The sequence below is a fragment of the Leopardus geoffroyi genome, chromosome B4 (assembly GCF_018350155.1).
Source record: "Leopardus geoffroyi isolate Oge1 chromosome B4, O.geoffroyi_Oge1_pat1.0, whole genome shotgun sequence".
Taxonomy (NCBI): Eukaryota; Metazoa; Chordata; class Mammalia; order Carnivora; family Felidae; genus Leopardus; species Leopardus geoffroyi.
The window spans coordinates 74705318-74727079 of NC_059341.1; the positions used below are offsets into that span (position 1 = coordinate 74705318).

Here is a 21762-nt window from a genome sequence, read left to right on the forward strand (position 1 = left end):
TTTCACTGTCCAAAATACTTGGCTTTCATGGGTTTGCTTCTAAATAAATCATAGTTTAAAATACATTATAAACCTGTAATGGCCTATTAACATACATTAACATACATTAATAGAAACCAAAAGGCAAAACCTCATTCCCGACTAAATACAATTTTTGTCTACTCTGCTACCTGCAGCCCATGGGGCTAAAACAGACTAGAGAAAACCAAGCACCCATGCTGAGCACTCTCGGTTCAAATAGAGGCTCGCAGCCCCAAGTGAGCCTCCATTCTGTGCGGTAATTACAGTCTCCGTCATCTCCCAGATGATGATTTCGTATCTTCTCCTCGATGCGCAAACCTCTCATAGCACCTGCCTCGGGTTCACGCTCAGCTGGTGACCTAGACTTTGCTGCCTATTTCACTGAGAAAATAGCAGTCAGGAAAACTTCCCAAGCTTGAGCCCCCACACCTACCCGTACTCCGGCATCACGCTCCTGTACTCAGCCTGATATCTAATGTGTGCTCCTATCCAAGGCCAACCCGTCCACTTAGGCACTAGATCCCAACCCTTTCACCAACATTGCTCCAGTATTCCTCCTGCATCACCTAGTTTTCCCCATTTACTGACTTATTTCTATAAGGATATGCACATACTATTACTGTTCACATCTCAAAAAGAAAGTTAAAAATCTCTTAACCACCCTTCCCCTTCTTGGGGAAGAAAAATTTTACTCTACCCGTTAAGATTCTCCTGGGTGGTATAAGAATGTTAAATGAACATGAGACAGATTAACGAGGTCTGGGGGAATTAGTTCCTACGTACAGAGGTGTCATAGATATGGGACCTAAGAAGTGACCGAGACAGGCAGCTTTATACTTCCTAGACAAAGAAACATAAATTTACGAAGAATGGACAGGACAAAGAAAACTTCTGTTTGGGAATTGTCAGTTAGTAAAGAATCTAAACAGTATTGGGCTGAGGTAGTAAATTAGCAAAAGTAACAAGGTTTGTTTGTGTAGGCTTCTTCAACCTTGAGTTCCCTGTCTCTCGTGATAAGGATGTCTCTCTTCCTCCTGGTGTAGGGAGCGTACCTTTCACATGGGAGATTTACGACCTGCTTTGTAGAGACGGAGGAGGGTCAGACTGTTTTTGTTACACTGGCTGTCTCTTAAATAATCTTAACTTAAAAAAGCATCATGCCATTGTGGCATATTTGGGGGCAACCTGCCCTGGGCTCCCACACTCTCCCGCTGACTTCTCATTCTTTGCTTCCCTTTATTTACAGTAAAACTCCTCCAGGGTGGCAGTGTCTCCGATTCTTCTCTTATTCTTTCTTACCCACTCCAATCAACCTTTGTCCATACTACTCAGTCAAGTCACCAATGTCCTACACTGTCCATACGCTATAGCCAACTGTCAACTGTCGCGCTTGATTTATTGGCTGTCTCTGACACAGACACTCTCTCTTGAGTCCTCCCTTGAAACACGTTTTCCCCTTCGCTTCCAGAACCTCATACTCTCCTAGTTTTCTTCCCGTTTCACTGACTCTTCCTTCTCTGTGTCCTGTGTGAGTTCCTCCTCAGCTTCCTGACCGTCTACACCTAAAGTGCCCCAGGGTTCAATTCTCAGACCTCTTTTCTTCCCTATCTTCACACTGGTGACAGCATCCAGGCCAAACTGATATATCTCCGGCCTGGCCCTCTCCCCTCAACTCCAGACTAGTATATTCACATCCCCATTCAACATCTCAATTTAGATGTGTATAAGGAATGCCGAACAAGCCCCAAATCGAACACTGGACCTCCGCCCCCAAACCTGTTTCTCCTAAATTTTCTCCATCTCAGTAAATAGCAACTCATCTCTCCTGTTGCTCAGGCCAAAAACCACAGGGCTAGACTTGCCTTCTGTCCTTTTTTCTCACACCCCATCTTCTCTCCACAGCAAATCCTAGCATCTCCACCTTCGAAATAGATCTGGAGTCTGACCACTTCTCACTGTTCAGCTGATGTCACTCTGGTTCAAGCCTCACCTCCTGGATTATTTGATGACCTCTGAATTGGTCTCTCTGCTTCCACTCCTGCTCCACACAGTCCATAATAAGGTGGTGGACGTTTTCTGCTCAAACCCTTGGTGACGGCTCCCAGAGTAAACACCCAAGTCCTTTCCATGGCCCGCCAGCTACCTCCCTTTCTTCTCTGACTCGATCTCTTGTGTCTGACTCACTTGTTCACTCTAAGCTAGTCACACTCACCTCTTTATTGTTCTCTCTGCTTGGAGCTGCCTTCCCCCAGATTTCTACATGGGGTTTCCATCACCTCCCTCCAGACTTGGCTCAAATCTCCTCTTCTCTGGGAGGCCTTCTCCAGACCACTGCTGGTCCCTTCTGCCCTTTCCAGGTGCTCAGCTGGGTCTCTGTAACAAAAGGCAGATTGACAAGAGAAGAGCACACAAATTAGCCTTCATAAACAAATGACGCCCCCAAACAAGGTTAAGCCGGAGTGTTTTTTTACTCTGGGTTCGATGAAGACCGGTAGGACAAAGGGTACCGGCTAAGGGTGGTGAACTGGGGGAACTTACCCACAGCTGTCTGTTTGGATTCCTTGCTGAGTCCTGGTGTCTTCAGAGATAAGGATGTTACTTTCTTCCAGGTAAGGGGAGGGCACCTCTCCCAAGCGGGCTTTATGACCTGCTTCGGGGCGGGGTGGGGGGGGGGGGTCATAGAGTCCTTCCAGCACCTGCCATTTCACAAATTCCTTCAGCTTACACTATTCCGTATGAGGGAGTGCCATTCTGAGGTGATGTATCTGGAACCCTGTCACTACCCTGTTTAAAATTGCAGGGGCGCCTGGGTGGCGCAGTCGGTTAAGCATCCGACTTCAGCCAGGTCGCGATCTCGCGGTCCGTGAGTTCGAGCCCCGCGTCGGGCTCTGGGCTGATGGCTCAGAGCCTGGAGCCTGTTTCCGATTCTGTGTCTCCCTCTCTCTCTGCCCCTCCCCCGTTCATGCTCTGTCTCTCTCTGTCCCAAAAATCAATAAACGTTGAAAAAAAAAAATTAAAAAAAAAAAAAATTGCAAGCCACAGGCCCCTGAATCTTCCCCATCCAACAATCACGTACGTTCCTGTTCTACCTAACATATTATTTTACTTATGTTTTTTAGTTGTCTGCCTCCCCCCATCCCAAATGTCAACTCTATAGGGGCAAGGCTTTTATTATTTTTTTTAATGCATTATTCACAGCTGTATCTCTAGCACCGAGAACGGGGTCTACCATGGTATTTCTCCTGCATCATCTAGTTTTCCCCATTTACTGACTTATTTCTATAAGCATACAAACATACTATCACTGCTCCCATCTTAAAAGAAAATTAAAAATCTCTTAACCAACTTTCCCCCTTGCTGGGGAAGAAAAATTTACAAAATTTACAAAGTCTACAAAATTAACCATGGGCCATGGTTAATGATGTGGACATATTTTATTATACACGACTATATCCTTGGTGCTCTGGGTGTATTTTCTCATTTAACCATCACATCTATATAGTGGTTATTAACTTTTTTTTAGTGTGTTAATTTTTTTTTAATGTTTTATTTTGGGTAGAGAGAGAAAGACATTTCATGTGTTGATGTTTTTTTTAATGTTTTATTTTGGGGAGAGAGAGAGAGAGACAGCATGAGTGGGGGAGAGGCAGAAAGAGAGAGGCAGGCACAGAATCTGAAGCGGGCTCCAGGCTCTGAGCTCTGAGCTGTCAGCACAGAGCCTGACTCGGGGCTTGAACTCACAAACCGCGAGATCATGACCTGTGCCGAAGTCGGCCCTCAACCGACTGAGCCACGCTGGTGCCCCTATGTAGCAGTTATTATTGTCGCTATTTTGTAGATGAGAAGATCAAGCCACAAGGAGTTTAGTGACTACCGATGTCATGCAGCCATAAATGACAGAATTAGTTTTCCAACTCAAGTCTGTGTGGGCCTGAGAGTCACTTCATTCACAGTATCGTAGCTCTGGTTTCAATTCACACTGTCAATAGACATGCAGTCACCGTATTCCAAATCCGTATCAAGGTTTAAGTGGTCCCCAGGCAGGGCACGAGGGCCCAAGTCAATTATAGTGCAACACCACAGGGAGGGCTTCGCCTAACTCCTTTAGAAGCTGTTGTGAGTCACAAGTTTTCTGTACCGTTTCAAACATCTGGATATTTGGAACAATCTGGGTGATCGGTTTACCAAAGCCTTTCTGCAGTTTAGCATCTGCTCTAAGTGGGTTTCGTATTCTTTCCAGACGTCTGCCTTAAGTAAAAAGGGAAGTTGACTCTTCAAGAAAGAAGGAAGAGAATAAAATACTTCCGAGAGATATAGGTTATCTGTATAGAATATTTCTGGTAGAATAGATAAGCCAGTGACCATATTGCTTCTGGAAGGAAGAATGAGGGATTAGGAAACCAGAAAGGGAGAGGGACTTCTTGCTTATACCACTTGTACCTTTTCAAGTTCTGTGCCATTAAATACCATCCAAAAATAGGCCAAATAATAACAGTAGGGCGCTTTTTCTGGCCTCCCGCTGAGAGGGCAGCGAAGAGGACACACCAGGCTCTGAGCACCCCGTCAAGGTGACAGTCATTCAAGCTCTCTCCGGGTCTCGGCTTCACCATCTGCAAGGTGACCATCATAATTAAAGTTTGCCTTGCTTTACTAGCGGGGTCTGTTGTGAGATTCCAAGTGTAAAACCTTATACACGTGTAAGTGATCACGGCTGTTTAGGAAAAGTGTGGTGGAGAAGAACGCAAGCCAGCTCACTGAGCTACGGAACACGGAATGGGGCCAGAATAGCAACAGTAACTGTCTCCATAGAGAAGTTCTTGGAAGTGGGAAAATCTGTAGAAAAGCTGTTGTGTGGTCTCAAACAGTGTTATGTTAAATTCAAAGAGTAAAACGAGATTATCATTTGCACGGTGCCGGCTCTAGTCTTGGAATTAGGCCAGTTTGGGTCATCCTCCCTCGAGACCTCACAAGGGCTTTTCACCCTCACGGTACACAGACTAGCTGGACTTCAGAGAACCGGAGCGGTTGAAAACTCATTTATAGAAATAAACAACGGCAAACTTTCAGTTATAGGACATACTAGCCTGAATTGTAAATATCCAGATGCAGCCTTGCCTTGAGACACAATAATGATTGTAGTAAAAGTCATGGAAAAAAATGCAAGATAACTTGCTTTACGGCTACTGATAAGAGAATAAAAACAATGTGTAATGGATGCAGTTTTTGAGCCACGCTTTGGGTCGTCAATGAAGTGAAGGAAAATGGCATTTCTCAAGAAAAGGCTGCTAGGTTGTTTTATAGGCCAATTTACCTAAATAGCACGGTATTGATTTTTAATTGTTTAAGTTTACTTATTTGAGAAAGAGAGCACACGAGAGCGAGCAGGGGAGGGGCAGAAAGAAAGGGAGAGAGAGAGAGAGAGAGAGAGAGAGAGAGAGAGAGAGAGAGAAGCCCAAGCAGGCTCTGCACTGACCGTGCAGACATGGAACTCGAACTCATGAACCGTGAGAGCATGACCTGAGCCAAAATCAAGAGTCGGACGCCTAACTGACTGAGCCACCTCGGCGCCTCTAACTAGCATAGTATTTAAAAAACTAACACAAACTAAGTGCACAGGGCACCTATTTCTGGACTGTTCTGGAGCCCATTACTCTTGTTCATTAGTTATTTTATGCCATGGAGAAACGCTCTATCCTGAAGTGCTTAATACGCCGATAAAAGGTTCCCGGTTTGGGGAAAAACTTTTTTAGAGCTTCGTGTCCTTCTTCTTCTTCTTTTCCGATTCGTTTCCTCCTTCTCTTTCATCTTGGTACCTGTAGGGAAAGGAATATTCCTCGGCCTTCAGATCACAGACAACAAAGCACTACGTGTATCTAACCAATCTAAAGACCGCTCTCCAGGTCCCTGCCGGTTTCCCGGCGGAACAGCAGAGGAGAAATCGGCAGGTCCTCGTGGGTCGGCCACTGTCTGAGCTTACTGGAGGCCTGTAGTTCTCCATAGTTCTGGGATGGGCTCTTCCACGAACAGGGCGGTGGGAGGGTGAAAGGAGAGGATTTGGAGGCGCTATGCAAACTAATGCAGCACACGAATGTGCATCACAAATCCATTTGAAGAGGGAACCGTCTGCTTCTTACCATCCCCTCCTGTTCTCTTTTCTCACTTCCCCTTCCTCTCCCCTCTTTCTGTCCTTCCCCACTCTGCCTTTTCGGCGGGGCGCAAGCTACAAGGCAGGAAGAACCGAGGGTCTGAGTTGTGAAAACAAAACAAAGTTTAAGAGTCAGTAAATACAAGCTACACCCAGATTACTGAGAAAGTGAAATAAAAACCAGCTCAGAGCCAAATTCCGGGAAGATGCTGTATGTTGGACTGACTTCGCGTTTTCACATTTGTTGCCTTGAAGCTTTGGTCATTAGTCTTCCGGTTCCTAATACAAAAAAGTAAATGCTGACTCGTGTCATTGGCCTCAGATACCACCGGAAATGGCATCTTCTCCCCAGCCGCTGGCTCATAAGCATAGAAGCACCCAGGGGTGAACTTATCTGCCTTCCAGCCCAGGCCTGGCCTTCTGATCTACAGCCGAGAAAGGAGCCCGTCTAGGGAAGAGATCCCGGATCAACTGAGAGGTACATTTTCAAATCACCAGTTACTGTAATGAGTAAGTACTTTCCAGTTTTCCCATTTTATTTTAAGCATTAATTAGGATCCCCATTTCTTGGGCACTTACTGTAGAGAGGAATCACCGTCCTAACCCCCTTCACCCTACCCCCACTTAACTGGACAGCCCTGAAGAGACAACTGTTATTTTGTAATAAGAAAGATTTATGATCGATACACTACCCTATCTCTAAAAACGTACAGTAAAAAGAGACAGCCAGTTGTGAACAGGAGAAAGGATGTGAAGCATCGGCTGTCTGTGCAATCTTGTATGTTGTGGTTGACCACAAAGGCTTGGCATCAGTTTTGACTCTCAGCTCTGCTTTTTATAAAATAGACGACCTTGGGCAGACGACTTCATCTTCCAAACTTAATTTTTGAATGTGTAAAATGGGGAAAAATAAAAAAGCAATGTCACAGATAAGCAGGTAAAACACTTAGTATACTGGTGGAGTGGACACCAAATGTTACTGAATAACAAGTGAAATTAGCATTTCTCAGTAATAAATTAAGTCCTTCATTTGACTGGAAAGCTCTCTTAACGAGTAACATCCCAACACTTGAACATGCAGACGTGGCTCGAGAATAACAACAACGAACATGTGCAAAGTTTACAGAGCATTTCATCTGATTTCCACAGTTAACCCTGGTGAGTGCAGAGCCGTTGACATGATTTTGTCACTGAGGGATAAAGAAGCCAAAAGCCTGGCTGAACCTGGCAGCAGGAAGGGAAGCTCACGGGTCCAAACTCGGAGCTGAAGGGAGGAAAACAGGACTTGAAAAAAGCCAGTGTCAGAGTGAGTTTGCCCGTTCCATTCTCCAGGTGAGCTTCTCTCCTCTTGGACCTTGTCTCTCTTCTGGTTCCAAGCCCTGAAGCTTAAAACTGGCAAAGTCCTTGGTCCCACTGCTGCCAACACACGGAGCGGTGGGAACACAGGTCTTCCAGATCCGTCTATAGCATAGTGTAGCTAGGGAGCAAGGCGGACGAGAGACTGACTCTTAGAATCCCATTTAATTCAACACCTTTTTTTTCCCATAGAAACACTATTGCACTTAGTAATCAGACACCACATTGTTAATCATAACAGCAATAATAAAAGAATATCCAACTTAAAAGCTCTTTATAGGGCCCTGGGGTGGCTCAGTCAGTTAACCATCTAACTCTTGCTTTCAGCTCAGGTCATGATCTCATGGTTTGTAAGATCAAACGCTGCATTGGGAGACTGCTTGGGATTCTCTCCCTCCCTCTCTCTCTCTCTCTCTCTCTCTCTCTGCCCCTTCTTCACTTGGTCTCTATCTCTCTCTCAAAGGACAAAAAAAATTAAAAGCTCTTTCCTGTGATCTCCTTAGAGGAGCACTGGAGGCCACTTCTCCCATCTGAATGCTGAAAACACAGGAGGTGAAGTGAGCTCAGAGGTGGGAAACCCCAGCCTGCTGACTCAGCCTAACATTCACATCACTGCTTAAAATGGCTCTTGTGGCCATTCCTGGAGGCAGAACTTTCAGAATCCAAGCTGTTCATCTGTTGAAAGCAACTTAGTCTTTATTGGCTCCCCATCACCCTTCCTTTCCAACCATAGGAAAATTTTATTCAAATACTGGTTAGAATCTGGAGTAGTCACCATAAGTATAAAGAATTTCTAAGTACAAACAGAGCTTAGCACAGCACTGAGTTTTCCACTGACCCATTAGGAGGAGGAATTAACTATCAGTGAATGAAAGCTGAACTGAGTTAACTTCATCCCTGCTGTTTCCTCATGGAAAAATTTAAAGCTGTGTACAAAACATTGCTTTGATTTGTTTTTCAACAGAGAATAAAAAGGAAAACGGTATGCAAATATTATTTTTCTAGATAAGACTATTTTTTCCTCTTAATTTCAACAAATATTTATAGCTGGGGTTAAAAGCTCAGGTTTTGGAGCCATAATTCCTCTTAAAGAAACAAAACAATATCTTTGGCTTATCTAATCAATCAGAAGATTCATTGGCAATGACAGACTAGTTATGCCTTTTCCTAGCTGCACCATCTTGGGTGATTTACATAACCTCTCCAAGCCTCAGTTTCCGTATTCATAGAGTGCAGATAATAATAGTCCTTACCTCATGAGTGGGCCCGGCAGGCAGTAACTGCTCAATGAATGCTAACCATTATGCAGAGGGGTAGAACGGTGGCGTGAGACCCACCCTCCAGGACTAGGATATACTGGGGTAGTTAATTATAGTACAAAATAGAACCAAGGACTAAGTCAGGGCATCTATCAGAAGGAGGAGGGATTTTCCTGTCTGGGGAAAAAAGGGAGGCTTTCAGACAGAACTTCATTTGAAACTGGATCTTAAGGCAGAAACAGAATTTCAGTAGAAGGGGTGCCTGGGGGGCTCAGTGGTTTAAGATTCTGACTTCAGCTCAGGTCATGACCTCAAGGTTCCTGGGTTCGAGCCCCACATAGGGCTCTGTGCTGACAGCTCAGAGCCTGGAGCCTGCTTTGTATCCTATGTCTCCCTCACTCTCTCTCTGCCCCTCCCCCTCTTGTGCTCTGTCTCTCTTTCGCTCAAAAATAAATAATAATAAGCATTAAAAAATTAAAAAAAAAAAGAATTTCAATAGAGGAGGGGGTTAGGGAGCACTGATGCTGAGCCACAGAGCAAACACGAAGAGGTGAGAAAAAGCTCAGAGTATACACAGGCTCTAAAATTCATCCACAGGCATTGGGGAGCGGCACAGAAGGAAGGATCCTATCTTGGGTTAAAAAACAAAGTTTATAAATACAACATGTTGGGCTTATGCTAGCATATCAAATGAAAGTGAAGATACAAAATTCAAAAGCCTAGATGATCACATTTTATGTGAGAACACGGAAACGAAAAACCATGCCATTTTAGAAGTCTTCAAAAGTAAAAAGACACACTTTCTTTATTTCTTATGTTTATTCATTTTTGAGGAGAGAGAGAGGGAGGGAGGGAGGGAGGGGCAGAGAGAGAGGGGGGACAGAGGATCTGAAGGGCAGACAGCAGCGAGCCAGATGTGGGGCTCGAACTCATGAACCATGAGATCATGGCCTGAGCTGAAGTTGGACGCTCAACCGACTAAGCCACCCAGGCGCCCCAAAGACACACTTTCTTAAGAATTAAGAATAATTTACGGAAAGTACAAGAGGTAATCATAAAATCTAAAACAGAGGTGAACTCGATCGCTGTGCTCAGCTTCCCAAAATATATTGCAACACCCTTCTCCCTAAAGCATATCCTCAAGAATCCCATCTTATTTTTTAATGCCAGGAAGTAGTTGAACGGTTCTCCATCCAGGCTCTCATTCAAGGATTTTGAGGTTTCAGGAAGAGTGGAGACAGCCATACTCAGAGGCAGAGGTGATTTCCACCTGGTTATCCCCAACCAATGTGGCAAGCCTCAATGATACATCAGCTCTCTGAAAATGCACAGCAAGAATATGCTGCCATCATTCCCACAAAGGATCTGATATTTACCTTTAGGAAGATTGTCCAAAGGTCACAAGAGAATTATCTTAGGAATTCAGCCATGGTTTGATGGTAGGATAAATTGGCGTCTAGGGAATTTGAAAGTGATAAGAGGCCCACACAGAAGGTTACTCGTTGCCCCCTCCCCTTCCCCACCCCCTGGGAACTTCATTCCACTCACCTGAATGCGTCTGGAACTCAGGAGACAAGTTTGGGCTGGCTTAATTTATTAAGCACTTAAAAACGCGGTGGACCTCACGCTAGTGACTTCGTTCATTTAACCCTCACTTCTAAAGAGATTCGTGGTATTATTCTCGTTTTGCTGATGAGGGTTCTGGAGTGCAAAAAAATGACTTAAACGGCCCTGGGTCTCAGAGGCTCGTAAGCGGTGGAACCGGATATAAACCCGGGGAGCTGATTCCGAGCCCCCCTCTGAGCCACTGGGCTTTGCGGCAATTCAGGAGGCATCTGCATACAAATGGTGATTGATAAGGAGACTTGGATAATTTGTTTCCATCCGAAGTGGGACTTTTTCTGGTGGGGGGAAGGGTGCTGTGAATAATTGCGCTGGAAAAACAGGGGGCAAACCTGAACAGTTTGGGGCAAACAGAAATGTGAGAGTGGAGGGATTTACTCAGGGAAAGAGTGTTGAAGAAAAGAAGAAAGGAGCCCATTAGTAGGTCTTGAGAAAGACCAACAGTGGAGGAGTTGCCCGAGAAAGAGAAACTCACACCGGATCCTGGGGGAGGTGAGCCGGGATACTGGAGTGTCAGCCTGGGGCAGTTTTCCTCAGCGAGTCACCTGGGGTGCCCCCAAGACCCCAGGAGCTGGGAATGCTTTGGGTGATAAGGCCCACGAGGTGGCCTTTAACAGGAGCGGCCGGGAAATCACTGGTGATTTACTGACCAACATTTCTTGGGTTTGGTGGAGTTGGAAGCCAAATGAAAGTAACAGGAGTGAGTGGGAGGTGAGGCCCCAGCCACAGCCCGTGCAAATAACCCGTTTCCAAAGTGGCCTTGGAGGGGAAGCAAAAGATAGGACTGTCCTGGAGGTGGAGTCAAAGAAGTTTCCTTTCTTTTTGAAAGCAAGAAACCAGAATGCGTTTAGTGCTTAAGGGAAGGAACCAGCCACAGGAGAGGGAAGAAAAAGTAGAATGCGTAATGACCCCCTCTCCAGGGGACAGCGTGGAGCAAAGTTCCTGAGCCGCCAGAGCTGAGCAATTACCTTCACACCTGAGCAGGTACAGCTGTGCCTCTGCGGGAGGAAGGGGGCACCGTGGGCTGGAGGGCTTGATGCAGGGGAACGGGAGCGAGGTGCCGTCTGCGGGCTCGGGTTTTCTCTGCCGTCCCAGCGGGGAGGGGTTGTTGTGCGCGCCAGGCGCTGTACTAGGCCCTTGACAAACAGTGACGTGATCTCTTTTCGTCTTCACGTCGGATCGGTGATCGGTAGGCGATCTACCTCACTTTACCTCCAGAGGAGGCGGTGGCTCAGAACGGTAGGCAGTCAGCCCAAGCGCACACGGCTGCTTGGGGCAGAGTCCACGCCTGACTTGAGTGTCTCCAGGGAAGGGAAGGCCGGCTGCCTGTCTTTCCGTTATCTTTCGGTCTCAGGGTAATAAGAGGTAGGAAGTTAGCGAATACAGTTTAAATACTGATTGGAGACCGGAATGTGGAAGTTTGTCATAGACTGTACATGATTGAAATAGTGTGTTTGTTTATAGGGATTGCTTTGATATTTTTACCCTAGGAGATCCTTTCCTAAAACAGGAGTTGTTTCTTTTTCTTTTTTTTTTTTTTTATGGGGTATTGAATAAGAGCTCCATAGTTTGTTTCGTTTTTATAGAAGTCACCTGCATATCAGGTATTATGAAGCCACCCTTCATTTGTAAAGGATGCTACCTGCATTTCGTTCTAAAATCCATAAGAAAATTTTATATTAGACTGTTCCCACAGGGAAAATACGCTGCCCGGCGGATTTTTACACTTGGCCATTTTTACACTCTAAAAGTGTGTGAAATTCTTCTGTGGATACTTTATTGCAAAAGAATCCCAAATTTAAGATTGCGGCCCCAGGGGGATGGTGCTGATACACCTTGATTATGTCCGCCGTGAGTCCTGCCTCCACCAGGAAAACCTGCAGCCCACTTCGTTGCCTTCCTTCCTTCTTCCTTCCTTCCTTTCACCATTCACATTTATTTATTTTTGAGAGACAGAATGTGAGCGGGGGAGAGGCAAAGAGAGGGGGAGAAGCAAAGAGAGAGGGAGAGGCAAAGAGAGAGGGAGACACAGAATCAGCCTCCAGGCTCCAAGCTGTCAGCACAGAGCCCAACGCGGGGCCCAAACTCACGGACCCCGAGATCATGACCTGAGCTGAAGTCGGACACTTAACCGACTGAGCCACTCAGCGCTCCATGTGGAGCCCACTTTGAAGATCACTATTCTAGGTTGCAGTTTTCCATTTCCGTCACTTGTGTTTGAGATTTTAGATGTGGTGCATAAGGATTCATTCCCTGAATAGCCAAGTAAGAAATATGGGCCATATAGGGATGGGGTAGAGGAACCTTGACAGTAGTTGGGGGATGTGAGTCACTTTGCAGAATGACAACTGTCACAGCCCCCAGATGGACACAGGTGATCTCCAATTTGTACTGAATTAATTAATGGGCTGCAGAGCTGAGGCCTATTTTAGAGGGGAAGTTACCTGGAGTGAGGGATTAGAATCCCAGCTTTCTAGGGGCTGATATTTGCAAAGAATTTGCGTTCTTTACCATAGTAAATTATTTACCGTAATATTTCACAGTATTTTATGTATTTTTTAAAAATTTGCTCTCAGGGGCGCCTGGGTGTCTCAGTCGGCTTCGGCTCAGGTCATGATCTCACGGTTTGTGGGTTCGAGCCCCGCATGTCTCTGTGCTGACAGTTTAGAGCCTGGAGCCTGCTTCGAATTCTGTGTCTCCCTCTCTCTCTCTGCTCCTCCCCTGCTCATGCTCTCTCTGTCTCCTTCATAAATAAATAAATAAATAAATAAAATTTGCTCTCAGAACCACTTTTAAACATAGTAGGCCGGCATTATTTCCCCCTTTTTTGTGTTATATGGAAAAGAGTGTGTGTTAACGGACTTGCTCCAGATCAAAAGAGCAGTCTCTTGAGAATCAGCAATCCTCAGGCCATTCATTAAGCTTTCCCAAAGAGAAGTTTGAACTGTTTGTTTTTCTTCTTAGAAAACTTACTGTGACACGCAATTTAATTTTTGACAAGTTTAAATCCCGCTTAGAAAATTCAGCAAATGCCAAGACACAGCGGTAAATTCGTGAAAAACAATAATCTTATTTGTACTATCTGTTCCGTTTAAATAGATGTAAGGGGATCTTGGAAAGTTCCACACATTGATTTGATTACGAAAAATGCAGGTAGAAGAAAATGAACTATTTATATTCCCAACATAATGTTGCATTAAGATGGTTAGTCTCATGCAAGAAATTTTTTAACTAGTTGCAAGTACTTCCTATAACTAATCAAAACAACATCCTAATTGTTAGTGTTTACCTCTGATTTAAGGCTTCTCTGCAGGGTCTCTAGAGCAACTGACCTATATCTGTGTCTGCCTTCCTGTAACTAAAGATCAATAAGAAAAGAAATTAACCTAAGTTCTACAACACGTTGATGAATGAAAAACAAATGTTATGTGTTTGGCTCGTGATAGTTATACAAGCAATAGTCAGTGATTTATAAGTCATGGTGCTTATGAAGGTATTAAAAAATTAATTACCCCCAAACAGAAATCTAAGCAAAATACTTGAAAGTAATGTATTGTAGTAGTAGCCATTATTAATGCATATTTCTGTAAGAGTGTTAGTCAACGTCCAAATAGAAAGCATGGAATTAGGGGCGCCTGGGTGGCTCAGTCAGTTAAGCGTCCGACTTCGGCTCAGGTCATGATCTCAGGGTTCGTGAGTTGGAGCCTGCGTCAGGCTCTGTGCTGACAGCTCGGAGCCTGGAGCCTGCTTCAGATTCAGTGTCCCCTCTCTCTCTGCCCCTCCCCCGCTCATTCTCTCTCTCACTCTCTCCCTCTCTGTCTCAAAAATAAATATTCAAAAAATTTTAAAAAAGAAAGCATGGCACTGACTTATGATTTGAGGAATCATCATCAAACTCTTTAAAAAAAAAAAAAAGTTTTAATTTGACGTTGGAATCACACCTTGCAAGGATCACCCAAATACCTCCTCTCCCCCTCCTGACTCTTCCATCTGGCTTTGGCGCTTCATTTACGTATATCCACTGTAGCCACTGGCACCTTCTACAATACTTGCCTTTCTGAGTCCATTTCCTTTCCGCTCCTCTTGAGAGAAGAGACGGCCTTTTTATACCGAGTCCTTCCATCTAGCACAATAGCTGGTTCTCAGTGACCTTTACTGAATGAATGAATGAATGAATGAGTGAATGAATCACTCTATCTATAAAACAGCTACCAAAACTAATAAGGGAGTTGAGTACATTTGAAGCACATTTTTAGCCTAGGCCAAAAAGCCCCAAAATCTGTTTTCAACTCCCTTTTTTGTTCCATTTTTTTTATAAATAAAAACTTTGAAATTGGAAAGTACCAGCCTTTTTTTTTTTTTTTTTTTTAAGAACAGAGAAGATTTAACTCTCAAGTTTTCTTCCTTCACTACCTCCACCCCCCAGAAGTCACTTTTGTTTTTGTTAGGTTTTGTTTTTAATGCTTGGTATCTTAGTTTAAATGATTCTTTCCCAGGGCGAGAATCCTAAGGGTGTCTGATTGGCTATTCCTGTTACAGGGGTGGCGCTCTTGATCAAGAATTTCATGAATTTCCTTTCAGTTTAGCTTCTGACTGGAGTGCTCTTTCCCAGTCATTTTCTCCCCCCCTTCTTTTCCACAGTCTGATCTGCTCACAGGCTCCATTTGCAGAAGGACGATGAGAAATTCCCAGGAAGACGTTTTGCCCAGTGTTGACGCTGAACCCTTGTAGCTGCATTTGGGTGGGTTAAGTTCACTGGTGGGGACAGAGGGCAGCCAGAATTCCTCAAACACTGTGAGAGGCCTGGGAGTCTGCAGAATTTTGTTTTGGTTATTCTGAAATCCAGGTCACTTAAATTTTTGCGTGTCTTTTGGTTGAGGTCAAGGGATGGGATGAAATATGTATACTCTCACTCACAGCCCCCCAGCCCCTGAGTACGCATAAACCACCTTTCTCAGGGCTCCCAGAGGAAATAGTTGCCTGCCTTTGCATAAAGACCTACCAAGGCACTCTTCTCTCCTGTCTTCAAATATCTCCAGGACATGGGCCAAGATCTTGTATTCGCACCAGTCCCCAGGGCATTCTGTTGTAGAGGATGCAGGGCATTCTGTTGTAAAGGATGTCTCCTACCGAGAGACCAGAGACCAACTTTGGCGTTCATGGCTTTAAATTTTAGCTCCATCAGATCACATAGGAATATCCTTCCCTGTAAAATGGAACTAACAAAAATTATCTCATAAATGGGATTACATTTATAAAGCTACTGGCATCCAGTAGCCACTCAACGAACACAGATTTTTGCTTTTCTTCAAAATCTTTCACTTAGGTCATATCATTTGCTCTTCACAGAACCCTGCTGGGCAAACGGCACACGTTCTGTAAGCACCCCCCACCCTTTTCATAGATGATTAACCTGGTGTTTTGAAACTTGCTCAGTAATAATAGTAACAACGAACTCTTATCCATGCTTGCTACTTGTCGGGCATTGTTCTAACCATTTTACATTTAGTCCTCACAAGTCTATGAAGTGAGCGCTAAAAGTCCCATTTCACAGATGAGGACCATTAAGGCAGTGAAAGGCTACGTCATTGCCCAAGGACAAAGAGCTGGCAAATACAATAGTTGAGATTCAAACCCAAGTAGTGTTGCTCCGAAAGAAGTGCTCTTCACCAGTATACTTCAGTGCCCCTCTTTCCCACAGTTTTTAACTAGTAGATTGGATTCCCATCTGTGAGTCCCAAGTCTAGAGCACACTTCAGACTCAGAGGAGGAATGCATTAGGTCCAGTAAACAAAATACCCTCCTGGAGACAGCACCAGGTTATCCGATCTGCCAGCCGGGACTAGGCACACAGTAGGACCAGAGAGCCAGCCCAGGGAAGGTGCACACAGCCGAGCAGAGCAGCGTGAGAAGCTGAGACACCCCGGGAGATTTCCCTCTTCACTTTGCCCTTTAGAGACTGGGGTCTAGGGCAAAGGAGGACTATTTGTTCACAGAGACCCTGAAGGTCCACAGCACCTGTTCATTCAATGGTACTTAGCGCTCTTTGTATTGTACTTAGCCGTGAATATTTCTGAAGGGCTCCTGAAGCGCTCCTGAAGGGCGTGACCAGGTTTTACTCATTTTTCTACCCTCCGTGTGGAGCCCATAGTAGGTACTTAACAAGTGTGAGCTGGATGAATAAATGGTTGCAAACCAAGGAACATCCCTGAGCCCCAAAGGGATTTGGGGTTTGCTTTATGTTTTATTTTGTTGCACCGCAATGAACTACATCTCATTTTTAAGCTTTTTTTTCTGATAGCAAAAACATTTAAATGAAGATTCTTTGGGGACAAATAAGCCAATATTTTCAACTCTTCTCTTAGGGCAACTCTTTTATATTCTACCCATTTTCATGTTTTTATGTTTGTACATTACCCATTTAAAACCACAAATAGTATGACTTTTAGAAACTGAATGTGTGATTTAATAATAGCCATCCACCCCCACCTATTAAAATGCTTCCTAATGCATAAAAGCCTACAAATATCAAGCCACAATGGATTTTATTGACTTCTGTGTAAGTGTATGAAGTGGATGCCATGTTCCTCTCCATCTGAGATTTGTTGGTAATATTGGACTGTGTTTCTCCCTTGTAATCATTAATGGGCATGGTTGTAAATGGCAACTTTAAAATAAACGTAAACTGGGGCGCCTGGGTGGCTCAGTCGGTTAAGCGTCCGACTTCGGCTCAGGTCACGATCTCGTGGTCCGCGGGTTCAAGCCCCGCGTCGGGCTCTGGGCTGATGGCTCGGAGCCTGGAGCCTGCTTCCGATTCTGTGTTTCCCTCTCTCTCTGCCCCTCCCCCGTTCATGCTGTGTCTCTCTCTGTCTGAAAAATAAATAAACGTTAAAAAAAAAAATAAACGTAAACTGAAGTTTTGAAGATGAGTTTCACAACTCTTAACATTTTATTCAATGTGCTGAGGAGGAAAAACTTTTCTTCTACCCTCTTAGGTTCAGTATCTGGGACCCTGTGAATTAAACAGAGACAGGTTAAAAGGAGAAAAAGCACACCATTTTTGTTCATATTTATGTGCGCAAGAGTTCACCAAAAAGAAATGAAACTCGAAGCAGATTCGGGGGCTTACATATTATTTTAACAAAGGCAAAGGGGCTTGGGTTTCATGGGATGATGAATTGTGGGGAAGAACTCAGAAATATATAGGGGGACTAATGGAAAATCGGGGCTATTTTAGTAAAGTCTCTTTATGCAAACTCATCTTGGTGTTGACAACTCCCTGTCTTCTTCCTTGACTCTTCTCTCCCTGGTGGGGGAAGGATCACCTGCGCCAAAGGGAAATTTGTACACTGCTTTTAAGCAAATAAGGGAAGTTCTGAGAACACTTCCTATGTCTGTTGATTCTTAGTTGCTTTCAGCTCAAAATAATCCTTACACCAAAATGACATCTTTGGGGATGGTGTATTCTGATCTGCTTCCTACGGAAAGTAAAGAATATTACAGCTGAAACGTGTGAATTATTTCCAGTGTTACTGCCTTTTTCACAAGTCCTATTCGCAAAACAAAAACAAAAAAACCACACACACACACAAACAAAAATCCAGCAGCTTCCTTGTTAAGGAAATCTGTTTTCATATGTTTTCTGACCTGGCACCTGTACTTTTCTGTTGTTTGTGGCATTTCCGTGAGTTCTTTTTAAATTATTAAAAGTAAGGTACAATTATATAAAGTCTATTTACAAAAAAGGGGAGAAGGCAAGTCATCCATAGCGGGACCTTTTCTATTACGAACTACGCTTTTGCATATTTTCTTTCAGTGTTATCTACATGCTATAGTTGGAGTGAGGCAGGGCATGTAACATATCACCACAGGCTCTGTGCTGTTGCTCGCTCACCATGCTCATTACTGAGCAGCTGTAGGGTTGACCTCAGCACTCTTCAGTCCTCAGACACCTGAGCTGCCTGCCCAGGGGCAGTCTGACTTCTAGCCAGGGGACGAGGGCCTGTGGGGTTGGCCGCTTCTGGCCCGGTGGAACTTGGGCCTCCAAGAGCCGCTGCAAAGGCTCACAGGTTAAGGTGAAGCCTGGCCGATGGGCTTATGGCTCCGGGCTCCCTTCTTGCTCTCTTCCCACTGCCAGGCTGAGGGGAGTGGACTTCCCAGGCCAACCCTCCATCCCCTTGCCTGAGTCTTGCCACACGAGGGCCCTCCCAGGGTGGGTCCCTCCCAGCCACTCTCTCCTTCTGTCCTAGCAACCTGAAGACCTCCCGCGTAGAGAGGAAAGACCTAGGCGGCGCACCATGGCCGTCACGGCCCGCCTGCTGGCCACCGACGTGCAGCAGCTGCTCCATAACAAGTTCGTGGTCATCCTGGGAGACTCTGTCCAAAGGGCCGTGTACAAGGACCTGGTGCTCCTGCTGCAGAAGGACCTCCTGCTCACTCCCACCCAGCTCAAGGCCAAGGGGGAGGAGAGCTTTGAACGGGACAAGCTGGTGGACGGAGGCCAGCGGGGCCCCATGCACAACGGCACCCAGTACCGGGAGGTCCGCCAGTTCTGCTCCGACCACCACCTGGTGCGCTTCTACTTCCTGACGCGCGTGTACTCCAGCTACCTCGAGGCCATCCTGCAAGAGCTGCAGTCCAGCCAGCACGGCCCCCCGGACGTGATCATCATGAACTCCTGCCTCTGGGACCTCTCCAGGTACGGTCCGGACTCCTGGAAGAGCTACCTGGAGAACCTGGAGAGCCTGTTCGAGCGCCTGAGCCAGGTTCTGCCCGAGTCGTGCCTCCTGGTGTGGAACACAGCCATGCCCGTAGGCAAGAAGATCACCGCGGGCTTCCTCCCGCTGGAGCACCGGCCTGAGGATTCCTCCCTGAGAGACAGAGTCATCGCGGCCAACTTCCACAGCTCTGTGGAAGCGAAGAAACACGGCTTCGATGTGCTGGACTTGCACTTCCACTTCCGCCACGCGGGGCGCCACCTGCAGCGGGACGGAGTGCACTGGGACGAGCTCGCGCACCGCCGCCTCTCCCAGCTGCTGCTGGCCCACGTGGCCGACGCCTGGGGCGTGGATCTGCCCCGGCCGGTGGACCCCTGCATCCGGGATGGCCCCGCGAGGACCGGACCCGGCCGGGGAGTTGAGCGGCAGCCCCAGGCCAGCCCAGATCAACCGTCCATGCCTCCTGCCGGGTACCGCCCCCTGCTCCCACTTCCCCATCTACCCCCGACCCCGCCTCCCCTCCTGCCGTTGCCCCCACATCCTCGCCCTTTTCCCTTTCACCCTGTGATGACCAGATTCCTGTTCGGTCCCCGAGATCACTTTTTTGCTTCAGACCATCCTTTCCAGTCCGATCAGTTCTCCTCAAACCATTTCCATTCAGATGTCCCCTCACCTACCCAGACAGGATTTTCCTTTGAAGATGATCCCCAGCCACCCAGGCCCCCTTTCCCCACACCCTACCTGCAGCGGGCCCCTGTGGTTCATAGGGGGTTTCCCCGGTATGTACCTCGTGGCCCCTATGTGCCCTGGGGTCGGCGGCCCAGATCTTCCAAGAGACGGGCCCCATCCCACCCACAGCCAAGGCCTCAATAAACTGACTTGGGGGCCTTACTCCTCATGGTGGACATGGACTGGGCAGATCATCTGACTCTCCTGAAACAGCCTGACCTTGTTAACAGAAGCCTTTGGTCCCTGCTTGGACTTCTTTTTGGTCATTGCTGTTACTAATAATGGCCTAGAAGAGCCCTTCAACCATTTTTGTTGGCTGTGGCCTTTTCCTCCAATCGCTGGCGGTGACCAAGCATTATTCCTGCCTCTCCACTCCCTGTCCTCTTTGTCTTTTTGTAAACCTAAAATTGAAATAAAGAAGTAGTTTCACAAAAGTAGTTGTAGATTTTGCGTGTGTCTGTATGTAAATGGTGCCTCCCCTTTCCATTAAATAATTAGCTTAAAAAGCAAGGACGGTATCTGTTGACTTGAGTGTTTATGGCATCTACTTGACAAACTATTCAAAGTGGAATTTGTCTAAAATCATTCTGAGGCTTTCCATAAAATAGACCTGATTCCTTACGAATAAGCAGAAGAACTTTAATTTTTTGTGGTCTTTTCCAGAGATTCTCAAAGACTCATTGAATTTTAAAACTGGGAAGACTGGGGGCGCCTGGGTGGCTCAGTCGGTTAAGCGGCTGACCAGCTCAGGTCATGATCTCGCAGTCCATGAGTTTGAGCCCTGTGTCGGGCTCTGTGCTGACAGCTCAGAGCCTGGAGCCTGTTTCAGATTCTGTCTCCCTCTCTCTGATCCTCCCCCGTTCATGCTCTGTCTCTCTCTGTCTCAAAAATAAATAAACGTTAAAAAAAATTTTTTTTGAATAAAAAATAAAACTGGGAAGACTGAATATATAATATTTAATGCAAACAAGGTAACTGCAGCTAAGCATGGTGAGTAACTTGTTGTAGGTCACGCAAGAGCCCTCATCCACCAGTCTTTCCCATTTTATGGTATAACTTTCAAACCACAGGACTAATTTATACCAACTAATACCAAACCAAGAAGGACAGGTTACCAAACATGGTCCTTCTATGAAAATGATGGTGAAAACCCCTCATAGCTCCACAACTCCAGAAGTTTATTGGTTAGGTGTGCAATGAATTACATACGTACACTAGAGTGGATGGCATGCTTGTGACTTTATGATTTTTTGGACAGTCTTGAGTTCGCGACTTGAGAAAATTAGAAAAAAGTAAGTTGCATTCAATGGCAATGTCTATCGCCATCATAGAATAAAACTACCAGTGGGAAGGGAACACACAGGACACGACTTGGACAGATGGCCATGGCCAGCTCTTCTCTGTTTTGTGGGAATGTTAACATCACCAAGACTTTATGTTCTAGGCCCTTTATCACCCTAGACTAGTGAAGTGTTAGCACTTAGATAAAATAGCCCAAACAGGTCATGACTAACATTGAATGATAGATTATTTCATTGGGTTGATTTGACTGGTTTATGAGCCCTCCCCTGGACCATTCCTGAACTTGACAAGTTCAAGTGTCAGAAAATGTTATCCCACAAAAAATGAAATTTGTGAAATCACACATACACACACAAAAATAGATGAGATCAGCTCTCTATAGAAGAAATACACAGCAGCTTTTAATCTACTAAAAAACCATGAAATTTGTGGGGAATAAGACCTTCGTCTTACTTACTTTGTGTCTTAAATCCCAGCGCAAATGTATAGCACTTAGTAAGTACTGAATACTGTTTCTTAAATAAATTAGTAAATGAATACGGGTGTATAAGTCTTCCTGGTGAAACTCACCCAAGTCTCTGACATCTAATCACCATAGCACATCTGAAGG

The 21762-nt window shown here is 45.6% G+C and overlaps 1 protein-coding gene and 1 long non-coding RNA gene across 4 annotated transcripts in view; one reads left to right on the forward strand and one right to left on the reverse strand.

Moving 5' to 3' along the window:
• PCED1B (PC-esterase domain containing 1B) overlaps positions 1-20287 on the forward strand; it is a 136577-nt gene extending 116290 nt beyond the window's left edge. The window contains exons 1-3 of one of the 3 annotated variants that reach the window (XM_045462796.1): positions 10750-10896; positions 11234-11388; positions 18654-20287. In XM_045462796.1, coding sequence (XP_045318752.1) covers positions 18702-19994 — 1293 coding nt within the window. In that variant the 5' untranslated portion in view covers positions 10750-10896; positions 11234-11388; positions 18654-18701 and the 3' untranslated portion in view covers positions 19995-20287. Of the gene's footprint in view, positions 1-6488; positions 6677-10749; positions 10897-11070; positions 11389-18653 lie in introns of those variants that run through there. The other 2 variants (XM_045462797.1, XM_045462795.1) reach the window with 2 other exon arrangements.
• LOC123590038 lies at positions 6682-10731 on the reverse strand. Its single transcript, XR_006708562.1, has 2 exons — positions 10330-10731; positions 6682-7643 (listed from the first exon to the last, which is right to left on the reverse strand). It is a non-coding gene; the product is annotated as an uncharacterized LOC123590038 (long non-coding RNA).
• Positions 20288-21762: the final 1475 nt, after the last annotated feature.